Below are 15,875 nucleotides of genomic sequence, written 5' to 3' on the forward strand. Positions count from 1 at the left end.
TCAGACTTTAATCGTAGACCAGCCACTATTATTAAGAACCCAGCTCTGAATTACTGTCTGAGGAAGGGATCCTGAATGCATGTGGGAAATTAGGGGTAAAGCACCCTTGAAACGTATAAAAACAGTATTTTGTATAGAATTTTGCTTTAAAAAGTTTTATATTTTGTAAATACAGTTTTTAAATTATATGATATATATTAAAACTTAAGACATTTATTGCCAAAGCCCAAGAGCTAAGGCGATAAAATTATCTCAGAAATAATATTAGCTTCTGTTTTTCTTCATACTATCAATTCTGCCTTTTATATATATATATTGAAAAAGAAGCTAATTGAGCAGTTAGTTATATGGATGTGTATTTCTTGCCAAAATATCAGTTTTATAAGTGTTATAGTTTAAAATATGCTGCAAAACATTGAGGATTGTGTTATTTCAGCAGTCAGATTAGTGGAATTCTGTTTTTAATTAATGTTTAACTTGTAAAGTTATTATAATAAATTATACAAAAAGTGTAGAAAGTCTTCACTGAAAAAAAAAGAATCTAAATCAGAATAATGATCAACTTGTGGATTTGATTTCCTGGGTATATTTATTATATTGTATGTAATGCTGCTTTTCCATGTGAATGTTGAATGGTCGTTCTTGTTTTAGTATTCACGCATGTATATTCACCATATTTTACAAGGTTCCTGGTAAAAGTTGCAGGCTGTATTTAAAGTTATATTTTAATGTAACTGCTTAGGTTTTTTATGAATTGTTAAATATTTCAGTATTATATAGAAAAAAATAGATTTCTAAGTTCAGAATGGACAAAGAAAGAATATTCTTTTTTTTCTTTTCATAACAAGCTAGAAAAATGTTTCCCTTTCCCCCAGGTCTCATTCTGTTTCCTTTCCATTTTATTACCAAGGCAGAACAATAATTTGTGGATAAGAGCAAGCACCTGGAAATATCTCAGGTCTAATATTAAAATCAAGGCTAAACATTTGAATGTGACCCTAAGAGTTTAACGAAATTGTTATTCATTGAATGTGGCTCTCAGAAATGACAAGTGAACAAATATAGTGCTTATTTTAAAAACTGGTTTAGCGTCCACTGACTAGACTAATCTGAAAAATAGACACTCTCGTGCCCCCCCCTTTTTTTTTTACAAAGTAAATCTATTTTATCAACATTAAAAAATAAGCAATCTTTTTAAAAAGATGGAGACTGTAGTTTTCATTGAGGACCAATTTTTTTCGATTAACTAGAAAACTTTTTATAATTACCTTACCAACCAGTTGTGAGAATCAGGCAGCCTCTGATTCACAAACACCTGGTTGCCATTTAGTCATTGTTTAAAAACAGTATGCCCACTTGGGCATTACTTCTCCTCTCTGGCATGCCTGAGCAGGAACGCCTGACTCGCAAGCTATGTCTTTGGGGCTCTTCGTTTCCTTTTCCTCCTTGGCATCGCCATGGAAGGACCCTTGAACTTCTCACCTGTCTGTTCCACTCGCTGACAATCTTCCCGTGGCTCACTTCCTTCCCGTTCCCCATCACGGTGGAGGTAGCACCATGGGGCTCCGGAGAACTGGTTCTGGGGCCCAAACATTCTTCACCAGGCCAGGCCATTTTGCCTGCATTGTTTAGAGCTCTTTATGTTGCAAGAAACAGAAAACCCGATCCAAACTGACAAACGTTAAAGGAAATGTATTGACTTAGTAGCTGAAAAGTCCAGGGTGCTGACCAGTTTAAGTGAAGCTTAAAAGTTCCCAGTACGTTCCCAGGGCTCAGGTCTCTCCACCTCCAGCCTAGAGAGGCTGGCTTCTCTGGGGCTGTCTTCTAAGTCAGGCTCCACAGGGTTCTGGTTACCCCCCACCACCAGCACCAGCACCACCAGCACCAGCACCTCCGGCATTTCTTTTCTTCTTATCAACATGATACCACACTTCCAGACCTAGTCTCCTGTCACTCATTCAGCGGCAAGAGAGATTCTATTCTAAGGAGAGAAAACTGTGTGTGTGTGTGTGTGCGTGTATGTGTGTGTGCGCGCGTGTTTTCTTTCTTTTTTTTTTTTTCTTTTTGGTTGCTCACACATAGAAGAGGGAAAAGTTATTCCTCAGAATGCCTAGCAAAGGTCATCACTGGTCCTGGTTGGTTAGTGTGCCCATCCCTGAGCCAATCACAATGGCTACTGGTGAAGTTGGGTGATATACATTGATCTTAAGGCAATCAAGCCACATGCAGGGGGCTGGTAGTGGGGTTCATTCCAACTAAACCTGCATCGCTTGAGAATTAGGGAAGCAGTGAGTCCACAGAGAAAATCCAAAGTGTTATTTATCATGAAAGGGTACCTAAGTGCCCAGCAGCACAGTTATTAGATGCACTCAGTTCTACTGATTTGTTTAGAAAACAGCTTTCTATGGTATCACATGGGTCAGGCTTACAGCCAGACAAAGCACTATGGGTACGAAGTGCCTTGATTTGTTTAAATGTCCTTTATGGTGTTAAAATTAGCCTCGTGTAATAATTTTCAACTTAAGAGTTCAACTTTTTTTGTAAATTTGGAACTGCCTGAGAGGCAATGGTTAGAGTCAATGATGATTCTTGAAATGAAATCAAGACAAACACATCAAACAGTGTTATCTGTAATCTCTGGAAAAGGAGTTGGCTAATTAAAGAATTTTCCTGATAATGGTAATTCCTATAACATTAAAAACACTTTAATTTATTTGAATATAAACTATTGCATTATTTCCTTACCCACCATCTGGATTGATAGCTGTTTTGTTTTTGCTTTAAAAAAAATGACACTAGTTATACAAAGAATAACAATGGATTTTTCCTACATAAACTAGTAGCCCATTGCGAAATATTGCGCAGTCGGCTGCCCACTGCTACCGCGGGAGCTGGCAGGAACCGCAGTGCATGGCCTGGAGCTGCGCTGCTTCCACTGGAGGCAGGAGGGAGCCCCGCTGATTCCATGGGAGGTGGGAGGGAGTCACGCCACTTCTGCTGGAGCATGGAGGGACTCGTGCAGATTTCGTGGGAGGCGGAAGGGACCCGCCCTGCTTCTGCGGGAGGCAGGCCTGCCGTCTCCTCTCCGGGCCTGCGCTCAGCTGTGGAGGCTGCAGGCCAGCCCCCTGTCCCTGTCCCTGTCCCTGTCCGTGTCTGTTTTGGCCGGAGCCGCCTCCAAGCCTTTGCGGGGCCCCGGGCGGGAGTGAGCTGCCTCTAAGACTTCGCAATCAGGATCACGGGCTACAGGCAAGGTGGCTCCTGGGTCCTGGGGTGCCGCCTTGCCTGCGGCCCAGCTTTCCGATCACGATCACCGGCTGGGGTCAGGCAAACGCGCCCCGGTCCTCCAATCCAGGGCCCTGCCACCCCGCTCTTGCCTGCCGCCTGGGTTTCCGATCACCATTCTTCCGTCCTTCCCCTTTCGCCTCCCATCATTGCGCCTACATATGCAAATTAACCGCCATCTTTCTTGGCGGTTAATTTGCATATCACCCTGATTAGCCGATGGGAAGTGTAGCGAAGGTACGGTCATTTACCCTGTTTGTCTTTTATTAGATAGGATTAGATGCCATGACCCTATTGTGAAGCTTGTATATCCATGTGATATTCACAGTTAATATTTTAGAACACACTTTAATTTTCTGAAGAACTGTCAGTACTCATATGTTTGGTTTTACTTAAAAATGTGGACCAGAAAAGCTTGGCATTAAAATATTTATTTGTGCAGTTTGATGAGATGTTGGTACTCATAGAGTGAGGAATGAAACCAAGCATTTGGAGGCAGTTAGTTAGTTATCCGGAACATTATAATCCACTTAGCTGACTTGAGAGGGAAAAAATTCAAGTCCTATCCCCAGGAACCATGAATACTCCTCAAGACAAGCCTTCCCTAAGGAGAGTTGGCTAAGATGCTGTGATTTTTTTAAAAAATTTCAGTTTCACTATAGACCAGATGTGATAAATCATTGCATTTCTTGGAGTGGGATGACAAGGTCAGCTGAGAAGGACAAATGCATGTGGCACAGCATCAAAGGGACACAGGCACACCAAGGACTCACTTCCTTTTAAAAATAAAATATTAGTGAACATTCAGGTAGTACTCACTATGTCCCAGGGACTGTTCTAAATAGAGCATAGATGCCTAAAGACATTGAATCTTCACAGTAGCCTCTCAAAGTAGGTACCATGATTGTGGTCCTCATTTCCCATCTGAGGAAACAGACACAGTAATACTGATTTAATAACTAGCCCAACATCGCAAAGAACGGACTGGCTTCAGAGTCTGTGCCCTTGACTAGCCTATCATTCTTGTGTCTCACAGCATAGGATGGTCAGTACACTGAGTTTACAGTGTATCATTTAAAGAGTTTGGGGGGATTTGTACATGTAATGAAAATTACAGGATGTTCATGACTTCATGGTTTGGTTACATAATTTGGTTGAGGAGCAGGAGTAAAGTGATGGGAGAACGGAGATCTTCGAATTCTCCATGAAATATAATGGAAGTACAGTGGGGCCTTGACTTACGAGTTTAATTCGTTCTGAGACCGAGCTCGTTAACTCAAATTACTCTGTCAACTCAATGCAAAAAATCAGCCGAGAGACAGCTGGTATCTCAAAAAACTCGTTAGTCGGGACACTCGTAAGTCAAGGCCCCACTGTGCATCGTCTCTTGATTTCTAAGTGATTTCAACTGCCTGCTATTTGAGATCCCAGGGCGGCTCACAGTTGGATTCTGCAAGAGCCTAACAACCATTCCAAAAGGAAATAAGTAGGGGTATAGATCAAGCTAATTTAGTGTGACATTAAATAAATACTTACATCCTTTCTATTGTAGTGCTTACAGCCAATTGTTACATAAGGTGTTATTTTTAATAGACGGGTGAAATTCACCATTGGTAACGGTTTACATTCGCATCCAAAAAGAAACCACTAGAGATGGTTTGCACGATTAAAAACTCCTGAAACGAAGTCATGCTGAGGGAAAGCAGCCTCCCCCACTGCTTGTGAAGAGAGAGTAATAATGAATGTGGACCAGATCAGCGCAAGCTGAAGTCTCATGTGTGACTTTTTAATTGGCAGAATAAGTGAAAGCATCTGAGTCGTGTGAGAACTGGAAAAGCAGAAAGAGGGGTGGATCCAGGGCTGCCTGTTTTCCTCGGTCACACTGCCAATCTGAACCCTCGGGGTGATTCACCTCCATGGAAGCCAACAGCCTTTCCTTATGCGGATTAGTAACAACCAAGCACCCGGGACCATGGCCCACATCTACCCGGCCATGTTCACCCAAGAAAAAGGAAGGGTGACCCCTTGCAGCTCCTAAGCATTCTTTGATTAAAAAGAGAGGAAGGTCACCAAATTTAACTCTGAGCATTTAAACATACCTTGGACTCTTCCTAACCAAGGAAAGGTGTACATATACAAAATGCAAGTCAGTGATTGCCTATATATTTCTAGTATATAATCCTTATGTTTCTTTAAATTGTTTAAATCTTTATTATTGAGAGTATTACAGATGTCCCCCGTTGACCCCCTCCATCCAGTTCTTGCCCCCCACCCCAGGCCTCCACTACACTATTGTCTGTGTTCATGGGTTATGCATATATGCATAGAAATTCTTTGGTTAATCTCTTCTCACCCCACCTCCCCTCTTCCCTCTGAGATACGTCAGTCTGTTCCACATCTCTGGATCTATTTTGTCAGTTTATTTTGTTTAGTAGATTCCACATATCAGTAAGATCATGTGATACTAGTCTTTCTCTGATTGGCTTATTTCACTTAACATAATACTCTCCAGGTCCCTCCATGCTGTCTCAAAGGGTAAGAGATACTTCTTTTTTTACAGCTGCATAGTATTCCATTGCGTAAATGTGCCACAGCTTTTTTATCCACTCATCTACTGATAGGCCCTTGGGCTGTTTCCATATCTTAGCTATTGTGAATAGTGCTGCTATGAACATAGGGGTGCATATATTCTTCCTGATTGGTGTTTTGGGATTCTTTGGATATATTCCTAGAAGTGGGATCTCTGGGTTAAATGGCAGTTACATTTTTAATTTTTTGAGGAAACTCTGTGCTGTTTTCCATAGTGGTTATACACCAGTCTGCATTTCCAGTAGCAGTGTACTAGGGTTCCCTTTTCTCCACTTCCTTTCCAGCATTTATTTGTTGATTTGTTGATGGTAGCAATTCTGACAGGCATGAGGTGATACCTCATTGTCATTTTAATTTGCATCTCTCTGATAATTAGTGACTTTGAGCATCTTTTCGTATGTCTCTTGGCCTTCTGTATGTCCAATTTGAAGAAGTGTCTATTTAGGTCCTTTGCCCATGTTTTTTTTTTAATTGGACTGTCTTCCTTTTGTTAAGTTTTGAGTTCTTTATATATTTTGGAAGTTAATCCCTTATCAGATGTATCATTGCCAAATACGTCCTCCCATACAATGGGGTCACTTTTCATTTGCTTTTAAATCTCCCCTCTGCTCAGGGATTTCTGTTCTTGTCAAATAAAGCAAACAGTGCTTCTCTCATCATACTCCCAAACCACAGGGGCATGCAGAAGTCAGTTTCCAAATTGACCCTTTTATTCCACTGGTGACACAGAGGGCTCAGACTTGGCAGGGAACTCACCGGCCACAGTCCTGAGCTCGCTCACCTGATCATGTCACATCCAAGCAGGAGTAGCAGCACGTGGACAAGCAGGACTGCATTTAAATGCATGATGCATTGCTAAAAATGTATTTGAAAGTCAAACATGAATTTCAAATAACAGACTGACTGTTATGTGTTGATCCCCAAAAGCAAAAGAAGTTCCAAAATTCCAATTCAAGATTCCTCTCTTGCCCAGACAACGTTGCTCATAACAAGAACCTTCACAGGCCCTCCAAGTAAGAAGCAGATGCTGGTGTACAAGGGGGTGCCTGCCGAGTCCCAGCATCTCCTTTGACCTGATGGCTGTCCCACCCGCCCCTGGGCAGGAGTTGGTTGGACAGGGAGATGACTAAGTACAGGAATTAATGTATATTGTCTGTCCTGTGCCTCCCAGACTGAGGTTGCAGCACAGTGCGTGCTCCATTATGAGGCTCCCCAACTGGCTGTGGCCACAGGAAGTCATCAGAAAACGCTCCTGCCCCTGGCTGAAGCCACTTTCACCTGCAGGTGGGCCGGCAAGTAGAACCATATGACCATGTCAGCTGCCTGGAGATACACAAAAGCTTGAATTCTGCATCTGAAAGGCAGATGGAGTGAAAGGGGAGGTGGCATATATTCTGAGGTGTGGAGGTCAAGGGGAACCTTAGGTGAATATAGCTGCATCCCCTCCTAGAACCTAAGTGCCCTGGTCATTTAATGGCTCCATCATTCAGGCTTGGTATTTAGTCCCTTTGGGCTGCTATAACAAAACACCGTAGACGGGGTGGCTGAGAAACAACAGAAATTGATTCTTGGTTCTGGAGACAGGAACGTCCAAGGTCAAAGTGTCGGCAGATTCTGTGTCTGACAAGGGCCTGCCTCCTTGTTCACAGATGGCCAGCTTCTCCCTCTGCCCTCACACGGCAGAAGGGGCCAGGGAGCTCTCTAGGGTTGAGTTTGTAAGGACACTAAACCCATTCATGAGGGCTCTGCCCTCATGACCTAATCGCCTCTCAAAGGCCCCACCGCCTAATACCATCACATTGAGGGTTAGGTTTCAACATACGAATTTTGGGGGAACACATTCTGACCATAGCACTTGGTCTGATGGGATTGCGAAGTTAGAGGCTGACAACTTTTCTCTTGGGCTAAAACATCACTAGTTTGCGAGAGGCACAGTCAACGGTAACAGAAATATGAGCAGTTGTACCTAATGAGTGCCAGGCACTTGGGTCACCACACACAGTATTATCCCTACTTCACAGGTGAGGACGTTGACTTTCTCAAGGTCCTCATGTAGCGGACAGTGGAATGGAGAGACGCTCAGACAGGTCTGCACGCCTAACCTGTATCCTACACTGTCTCACTGCACAATTCTCTATTCTTTAACATCTTAGGCCCCTTTTCTCTCTATCAAGTGAAACAAATATGGACTGACTGTATGCCACATTAGGAGCTTGCCGGTTCATTTCATAAATCAGTTTTCCCTAACAAAGGGGATCATCTTTCAGCAATTGAGCCTCAACTTGCTGAGTCATTGCGCCCCAGTGCTAGGCATAATTTATGCAGAGCTGAACAGTGAGCTCAGTAATGGCAGCAAGTTGTACCCCAGAACTATCTGTGCTTGTGGGGAGGGGGTGTCTTCCCTGGGTTAAGTTTGCGTAGAAACAGCCCATGGACCCAACTCAAGAGAAACCTCTTCTGTCTCTAACAGAAAGGCTGGCCAGTCCCTGTCGCTTTCTGAGCGCTCCCAGAAGTGAGCCCTCCAGGAGTCTGGCCTCGCTGGCCTAAAGGAAGGCTCTGATGGAGAAGCCTCTGAGATGGCTGGGCAGGCTTTCCTCATGCTGCCCACTCTCCTTCAAGCTGCCCAGTAACCAGCAGACATTCCCAAGCCACCAGGCCTATCTCCTTTTCACTCTAACCCAGGGGTCCTCAAACTTTTTAAACAGGGGGCCAGTTCACTGTCCCTCAGACCGTTGGAGGGCCGGACTATAGTTTAAAAAAAAAACTATGAACAAATTCCTATGCACACTGCACATATCTTATTTTGAAGTAAAAAAACAAAACGGGAACAAATACAGTATTTGTATTTGCATGTGGCCCGCGGGCTGTAGTTTGAGGACCCCTGCTCTAACCCTTGATTTGACTAGAACCTCAACACAGGATGGGGGGAGGGGTGACAAGCAGTAAGAGAGGACAAGGCCTACTCAAACTGAGGGAGCTTTGAGGGGAATGGAGATTATATAGCCATTGGATTTCACGAAAACCCAAGTCTATGACAGAAAAGTCATCCTGGGAACAGGCAGCAAAATAATTCTTCTAAGGAATGTTTAGAAAAGGCAAAATCTGGTAGTTTATTCTACAACTCTTAGTGTACCTGTACTTACTGCTGTTCAAGGCCTAATTGAGAAGTTACGTGGCCAATCTTTCCCCTGATCAACACAAGCCATTTTTCCTTTTCATATTTTTAAGTGTTTTAAATACATTCTACTTTTAACTGCTATGCTAATTAAACACAGCAATTCCCAATTCTTCCATTTAAAAATGGAGAATGTTAACCAAACTGAATGAAACTATCATTTTTTTGGAGGGGGAGGTCAAATTATTTACGATTTGTATAAATTGTTAGAGTATAAAGTACAATACAGGCTAAATGCATTGAGCTCCATCTGACATAAAATTATAAAATATTAGCTGAGTCATTTCAAAACAAAACAATAAAATATAGGAAGAACAATGATGAATTTTACTTTAATAAAATTAAAGTCAGGGATATAAAGACTGGATCAATTTTTCTTTAATTTTTCAAATACCTTAATATTTTCCTACTGTCTTTGTTTAGTTTTAACAGGCATATTATTATATACTTGCTCTGGGAAATCATCTATGATTATAAATAAAAAGTATGCGTCCATAAGTCCTTAAGCACAGTTTCAAATACCAAAGCGTCAATGCCAAATTTCTGATTTTAATGAAGAAAATTCTTAACATTAAATAAACATGACTTCATTTACAATGCTGATTTTTAAAAGCCATCTGAAAATGAAATGTGGCAGAATTATTGCTTCCAAAGTTAAGCTGGCACAATCTATACAAGAAAGAATTAAAACAAAAGCAAACTGTATCAAAGCAATTACATAATCAACTTTTATCCCCTTTTTTTGACATTTTATACACATTTACAAAGCTATGTATCATCTTGTACTCTTTATCTTAAAGGGGATGTCCTGCTACCTCAGTCCTTAAATTCTGTACATGTTAAGATATTAGTGTGTTTACCTACAGGAATGATGTAAATTTCGCATGTTAAGCAGTATAATAAATGCTTGGCAAATCTTACTATGAAGTTCTGTAAGTATATTATTTTGCCAGACAATACAAAAAAATTCACAATGGAAAACCATGAGTATTTATTTTCATTATAACTTTTTAAAAGTGCAACATTTCACAATCTCTGGAACTGTAAAACACCTTTTTTTTTTAAATTTTATAGAATTGAGGGAAGTCTTTTAAATGTCAGAATATACATGCCAAATATGATTTAGCATATAAGCACCAAAATCTGAAAAGTTTACAAAAATTGTTGAACTTGTAAGGTGCATTTATTCATGAATTACACTGTTTGAGGGAAGAAAGAGTACCCCAAACCTCATTAGTATTTAAGAAATAGTTGAACAGCTTCCAACTTTGTTGACAGCAAAATAAAAAATATTGCTTTTAGTTTTTTTACACAAGTCATCTGAAATTTAGATTCAAATTTAAGTGCTGTCTTTTATTGTGAATGGCAGTTTAAGCATTAATTTTATGTCCCAGTTTAAGATACTTCATACACAATTAGTATTTAATAACCTAAACAAAATAAAAAACTTGAGTCAATTAGTGAAAATCTGAAGTTAACAAAAAAGTTAGATCTCTATATTTTTATCTAGAATTGGGTGTAATTTTGCATCAAATAAAATTATTTTGTAAACGTTATCAGTCCATTCAGTAATTAGGTCTTTTCTAAATATGCTGCTATGTATCTGGCAAAAACTGTTATTATGAAGTTAAAGGAAGTAAATACAAAGTTAATTTCTTGATTTACAAATCAATATTATCGTGATATTAAAGCATGCCTCTTTCCAAAACACCTTGTCAACGCCGATAACAAGGAAGGAGAAATAGATGCCAGTACTGCTCTCACTGTACTGACATGCTGTCCTGAACGACCCAGTTAGGTTGGGGGAGGGGTGTGGCCTGGATCCCCAATTCCGTGGAGTTGCCACTTCCACCCTCACTCTAAATAGCTTATACCAAATCAAGTTATTCACATCACTAACAGAAGCTAGTCCTGAAAGCCATCTACATTTATATATTTATATGTTACTGTGTACATTAAAAAAAGAATTTTATTGTGCTTTTCACATATCTAAGTTTTCCTATCATTTTATTTCTAGGTTTCTTGGGAAGGGAAGAGAAAGACTAAGAAAAGAGGTACATGAAGAGAGTCAGACTATAAAGTAACACTACACAAACAACTAGCGAGATAGAATTTAAAAGGTACTATTATCAAAAAGCAGTATACATATATATAAAAGAAAACAAAGTCTCCGCCCATAAATCCATATTATTCCATGATAGATTTTCACAGCAACCAGTATATATATCAATATATTTTTCACAATCAGTTCAGTTATCGAGAGAGTATGCTTTTAGAATTGAAAGATGTCATTTCCATAGCAGCTAAACGTTGTACTATCAGAGAAATGTGCTTAGAAATGGTACAGTGATTTGCTCATTCTGATGACTATTTACAGATATCTATTTACGTTAGCAATAAATAATCATGGTATCAAGAGAGAATGCTCGTGCACACCCCGAGATGGCTGCATGCTCTGAAAACATGTACATGTAGCTTCTCTGCTGTGGTCCTCTCAGTGCCAGTGCCAGTGCCAGCGCGTGCCCTTGAATCTTCTGCCCATCAGTCTTGCTTCTGGGGGATGCATCCTTCCATTTCTACCACCTCCGGCCAGCCTTCATACTTGTTCGTGTCCTTATTGTTCTTTATGTGCTGTTGGAACACAATCATAGTAGTTTTAAAAACCTCTGTTGATTGCTTATCTGCAAAGACACAGTTTAGTGCATTCATTTCACTAACACTCACGTCAACAAGGTGCTCATATAAATTACTGTTCAAGCCCAAGCCAGGTGGCTCTGTTGGTTGGAACACTGTCCCGTACACCAAAAAGGTTCTTGCTCAGGGCATATACCTAGGTTGCAGGTTCGATCCCCAGTGAGGGCGTGTATGGGAACAGTTCGGTGTTTCTGTCTCACATCGATGTTTCTCCCTCTCTATTTCTCTCCCCCCTTTTCCTCTCTCTCTAAAATCAATAAAACATATCCTAGGTTAAGGATTAAAAAAAATTATTGTTCAAGATATTAAATGGGGCATGGCATGCAGTGGCAGACCTTAAAATAACCCGCGGAAAGAACTAAACATTGCAGATTTCTGTAAAGGATCGCTTGTTAGCCAAAAGATAAAGTCCACATTCTAATAACTTCTAAAGTATTTTCAAACTTAATTGATTATATCAAAAGCTCAATTAAAATCTTTAATAACCAATGCTTCCTAAAATGCTTCAGGCACAAGTAATCATATGCCAATGCATTACCATGTAGGAAAAAAAATTCCCGAGAACTTACAAAAAAATACATGAACATATTAAATGGCTGCTTTATCTAAGTTTCAAATAACTGGGATTAAAATATTTACCATACAATTTCACACAATTCGGTTTTGTCCGTTAATGATTAAAGTCTAAGACACTAACCTGTTCAAAAGGACTTTTTGTTTTAATGCCTTTGCCACCACAGAAGACCCAGTTGTCTCTGAAGCCCAGATTGGTAATAGATGTGCTCCCCAACTCCGCAATGAGCCGCCGCGCCTCATCGTTGAGTCTTAGGGGGAGAAAAAGAATAATACGATAAACATAGTGCACTCAAGTTAGCTTAGTGATCCCAACTCACCTAGGATATCTCACATATAACATGAGAAAAATGAGAAAATTGTTTGCGGGTAGTTTTTATCGCGCGCTAACAGGTGGTGCGGGCCATTTTTGCTAATTTTTTGCACAAATGGCAACGTTCAGTAAAATTACGATAACTTTAGTTTACGTATTTATACGTTACCCGCATTCTACCGCTAGTCTATAAAAAACGTATTAATACGTGTCCCGCGCTCTACTACTTACAGTCAACGTAAAATGTATAAATACGTTTCCCGCGTACAATGTGTTAAATAAGACAATGTAAGAAATTTTTTTAGAGTAACAGACATATTTGAAGCTTTTTTTACTTAAGTATACTATACAACATTATATAGCTATATGAGTTTCAGGTATACAATATAGTGATTTGACATTTTCATACCTTATACATGATCACCCCATTAATTCCTATTATTTGAATTCTTTAGTGACAAAAGACATGAGATCTAGCAATTATATTTTAAGCTTACTTTATTAAGAAGTACCATTTAGATGTCTTTACTTCACAGCAATAATTAACTCTCATCAGTTAGTAGATGCCTATCTAGGCCAACCCATGGTCTTAAAAAACCAATTAACTTTATGAAATTAAACATCACTTTGAATCTCCAGTAAAATCTTTGCAAATTGCAGAATTGAATAATGGTAAATGCTCATAAAAATCCAGATGTTTCTAATTTTACATCTTATTTAAAATAAAGTGAACTTTGAGAATAGGGACATAAGTCATACTCCAGTGATAACTACCACGTGGTTATTTAATGAAAGTGAAAATAGTAACCACACAGCAGCTAAGTACCTCCCAGCGGAAGGCCAGTGGCAAAAGCCAACTGCTAGGGACGAGATAACTGAAAGATGCCACTAAGGAATTTTGTGCAGGTTATTATCCTAATGTTGAGTGATTCTTAATCTTCTCAAAATAGCAAAGGAAGTCAGTAGCTACATGCTAACTGAAGAGCTAAAAAAAAAAGAAAAAAAAAAAGATAACTAAGGGCTGCCCGTGCAGTTGTTTTATTTACCCAAAAGATTGCACTACGGGCAATCGGAGAGTTCTGTTCTGTTCTAACTCTAAGGCAAGGCTGCCTGCAGCGGGTGGCTCCGTTGGTTGGCACGTTGTCCTTACACCGAAAGACTAGTAGGGAGCATACAGGAGGCAACCGATGGGTGTTTCTCTCTCTCTCTCTTTCTCCTCTCTCTAAAAATCAGTGGAAACATATACTCAGGTGAGGCTTAAAAAAAAATCTGCAAGGCAAGGGTTCTTTTTTTGTTGTTTTATTTTTTGCAAATCGCTGGAGGACCATTAACCTCACATAGTATGAGGGTCATAAGGAAGGTACTTGGTTGTCTCATAGTTCCTTGAAATGTCTCATATTAACATCAGTTAGCACTTTAGGGTATTAAGGAAAAAACACTGGGTCCAACAGTTCTCATTTAATTAACATGAAGATAAGTAGGGTAACTTTTTTTTTACAGGAGCTTTAGTCCTGGCCAGTATAGCTCAGATGATTAGAGCATCCTCCCAATATGCCAGTCAGGGCACATACAAGAGGAAACCACCAATGAATGCATAAGAAGGTGGAACAACAAATCAGTGTCTCTCTCACCCCCAACTCTAAAATCAATTAAAAAAAACCCACAAGATAAAAATTTTGATATTTTTCTCTCTTGCTCCCTCCCTCCGCCAAATCAATCAATTAAAAACAAAAAATAAATTTTAAAACATTTCATAACACAGGAATTATATATATCATTAGACTTCCACCGTTTAGGCAAACCACGACAGGGGGTTGAGGGCTATTTAACCACAGCCTGGCCCTACTTTCCTCCTGAGGAAGTTCATCAGAATCAGTGACAAAATCAGCTGTTTTCCCGGAATATTGAGCCTTTCAGACTCAAATTTATATAAAGTGATGCATCTGTAACCGAGTGAAATCAAAATAAATGAAATGGCGGTGCCAAAGAACCAGGGAGTCCCGGCCTTCCCACAGGACCGGTGTAGGTGCGCCCGGCTTGCTCCCCAAAGTCTGTCTGTAGCGTGTTTCCTGTGCCCGTCCGGACTGACATAAGTGAGCTATCATTTATTTGTCAGCTGACTTGATAAGAAACTTTTGATTTAGAGGGACACTCCCTGGAAGTACTGCCTGAACCGTTTTCTTATTTTCAAACAGTGCTAGCGTGTCTTAGATCTGGGAAGACTGTCCAATTCCATTCGTTAATCTAATGCTTCTACCATCCACCTACTTTCTTAGAACATTTTACTTGCAACATCAGCACTAAGAGGTGAGCTCTGCGGCCGTAACAGGAACAAACAGTACTGGATGCAGAGGCGGGGCAGCAGGCTCACTGCGAGGCCTTCAGTTCCATCTCAGACGGGAGCCTCAGGAATGTGAAATTCACAGATGATGAGGGATTGCTATATACACAAAAACTGCCTGCAAAGTCAGTGATTGTCCAAATGCAGGCCTGGCCCCCTGCAGAAAGTATATAAAATCTTTCTTAGCTAATAATTTCATATCAGCTAAGAGATACACTGAAGGGCAGCCACTGGTATTTCCATACTTTTGAATTTCAGAAGTGATCATTTTGATCTGTAGAAATAAACTAAGCCAATTTAGCCAGAGATCTAGAAGCAGCTTGAAATTAAGCTTTACATGTTGACTGGGCTCTTTCTCTCTTTGCTTTCCCCTGAGCCCTGTGCAGAAAGGGGTTAAAAGAACAGGCTTGAGTTAGCAAGGCAGGGGCTGGCGCCTGGAAACCTGAATTTTGCCAGGGCTCCCACCATTCCCAGAATCGATGAGAATGGTTCACAGTGCCTAAACTGTAAAGAAAAAAAAAATGCAGTGTACGATTAACACCCACTTTCTCTCTGGAAGTCTGGGATTTTGGGGTGCCTACATGACCAGCTCCCAACAAGAATCCTGGGCACAGAGTCTCCATCAAGCTTCCCTAGTGGACAGAGGAATTAGGCATGTCCTGTGTGCCTCCCCGGGGAGAGGGCTCTCGGAAACATGTGCCCGGTTCCCAGCAGACTCTGTTCTGACTCAGCTCGGTGTCCTTTTGCTGTAACCAACTGCAGCCAGAGGTGCGGTCTCTCCGCTGGGCCCTGTAAGTCCTCCTAACCAATCAGCAAACGGGGGGTTGTCCTGGGCATCGTTGCCACAGGTCCCTATCCACGTCTATCAACTAGTTTTATAACAAGATAATTCTCTTAATAACTTTTAA

At 40.6% G+C, this 15,875-nt stretch overlaps 1 protein-coding gene across 3 annotated transcripts in view; it reads right to left on the minus strand.

Moving 5' to 3' along the window:
- Positions 1-9,575: 9,575 nt before the first annotated feature.
- The window catches only part of FAM3C (FAM3 metabolism regulating signaling molecule C), a 54,933-nt gene continuing 48,633 nt past the window's right edge, over positions 9,576-15,875 (minus strand). For all 3 annotated transcript variants that reach the window (XM_059711664.1, XM_059711661.1, XM_059711662.1), the window contains 2 exons: positions 12,438-12,564; positions 9,576-11,677 (listed from right to left, as the gene is read on the minus strand). In XM_059711664.1, coding sequence (XP_059567647.1) covers positions 11,588-11,677; positions 12,438-12,564 — 217 coding nt within the window. In that variant the 3' untranslated portion in view covers positions 9,576-11,587. The remainder of the gene's footprint in view (positions 11,678-12,437; positions 12,565-15,875) is intronic.

The sequence above is a fragment of the Myotis daubentonii genome, chromosome 10, assembly GCF_963259705.1.
Source record: "Myotis daubentonii chromosome 10, mMyoDau2.1, whole genome shotgun sequence".
Taxonomy (NCBI): domain Eukaryota; kingdom Metazoa; phylum Chordata; class Mammalia; order Chiroptera; family Vespertilionidae; genus Myotis; species Myotis daubentonii.